Source organism: Equus quagga, chromosome 13 (assembly GCF_021613505.1).
Source record: "Equus quagga isolate Etosha38 chromosome 13, UCLA_HA_Equagga_1.0, whole genome shotgun sequence".
Classification (NCBI taxonomy): Eukaryota; Metazoa; Chordata; class Mammalia; order Perissodactyla; family Equidae; genus Equus; species Equus quagga.
The window spans coordinates 21,855,264-21,856,883 of NC_060279.1; the positions used below are offsets into that span (position 1 = coordinate 21,855,264).

The following is a 1,620-nucleotide window of genomic DNA, read 5'->3' on the forward strand; positions in this document are numbered from 1 at the left end:
GCGCGCCGCGCGCACTCGCTCCCGCCGCGGTCCGAGCCCCGGCGCGCGTCCCCGCCCGCCCGCGCGCGCGCCCCGCCGCCGCCCTACCTGGCGAAGCAGTGCTCGCAGTGGTTGCCGCGCTCGCTGACCGTGAGCACGTAGGCGTAGGCCGGGCAGGAGAAGAGCAGGTCCCCCACCTGGAAGGGCTGCAGGGCCCGCAGCCCCCGGCCCTTGCCGGGGCTGCAGAAGCGCTCCAGGCCGCCGTCGCCCTCGGCCCGCATGGTGGCGGCGAGGCGGGCGGCTGCGCTGGCACGGAGGGCGCCGGCTGTGCCCGGAGTGGCGCTCCCCGCGAGCTGTTATTGGAGAAGCGTCACCCAGAGCCGCGGGGGCGGGGTGGGGAGCCGCCCGGCGGACGCGGCCCGGCCGCCAGCGCTCCCCGGAAGGGACGGCGGCCCCGCCCGGTCCTGACGCGCCCCCGCGGGAGGGGGACAGGCCGACCGCCCAGCCCGGCGCGCGGGACCCTCGGTGGCCGCTCCGCACGCGCCCCGGGCCGTTTCTGGTGTGGTCGCGACAAAGCTGCAGCCCTGGCGGCTCCTGGAAGGAGGGCAGCCGGCGTCTGCGCCTCCGCGGCGTCTCTACGGAGAGCCGGACGCCGTCCCGTCACCCGTGGGCGGGATGGGGTCGCCTAGGGGGACAGGTATCCAAGGCCTCCCCTGGACAGTCGGCGTGGCCCATAGGATGACCCGCCCGGGGTAAATTGAAGGGGGCAGAGATGCTTCTCAACCTTCTGCTCTTATGTGCTGATGGGACACCCTAGGAGGAGTCATGGGGAACACCGAAGAGGAACCACGGTGGGAAAGTTTGATGTGCTGACAGTTAAAGGGTGCTTTCCCCAGGTTCAAAGTTTTTAAACCTTGTGAGGCTTTAAACCTGGGGCGTCTCTCGAGTATTCGGTGTGAACACAGTCTTCCCTCTGCCCCCTGGTAGAAGTTAATTACGTGGACGGAAGAGGAAGTACACAGTGAGCCGAGCTCCCTGGGCGTCCCTGCGGACGGGGACCATGGAGAGGAAACTGGAGGCAACTGCCTTCAAGGAACTTAGGCTTCTTGCGGGCAACGCCAGGCTGTGGCCAGAACAGTAGGCTAGAACTTGTAGTGGTTTGAATCGGTTTGCTCACTGTCATCTCAGAAAAGTCAGTTAGGTTATGATGAGTCATGGTGCGGATTTAAAACACGTAAAGCTCATAGAACAGTGTTTGGCACCCGAGTCCCATACGCATGCTTGCTGTGGGTGTTACTCCCATGAGGAAGAAGGATATAATCTGGGTTCCACAGAGGATTGTGTAAAGGCTGAAACTGATGTGAATACAGTGAAGACTCAGTGTGAAGAGAGAATTGAGCAGAAAACGCTAATACTTAAAGCTAGATTTGATCTGAAACTGTCACACGTCCAAGTGCAGGCTAGTTTAGCAAAGGGAAAGCTGAATATGATTTGGAGTATGTCATAAGATCTGTAGAGTTTTTGACACTTGAATAAAATTCCTAAAATGAATAAACCTCTAGCCTTCCTGTAAAGAAAAATGCATTATGGATACTATTTCGTTTATGCATTTTAAGAAGCATTCACTGAGCACCCACTGTG

At 60.5% G+C, this 1,620-nt stretch overlaps 1 protein-coding gene across 1 annotated transcript in view; it reads right to left on the reverse strand.

Moving 5' to 3' along the window:
* SMYD2 (SET and MYND domain containing 2) overlaps positions 1-604 on the reverse strand; it is a 48,915-nt gene extending 48,311 nt beyond the window's left edge. Inside the window, exon 1 of the mRNA XM_046683587.1 lies at positions 88-604. Coding sequence (XP_046539543.1) covers positions 88-260 — 173 coding nt within the window. The 5' untranslated portion in view covers positions 261-604. The remainder of the gene's footprint in view (positions 1-87) is intronic.
* Between the last annotated feature and the right edge of the window lie 1,016 nt (positions 605-1,620).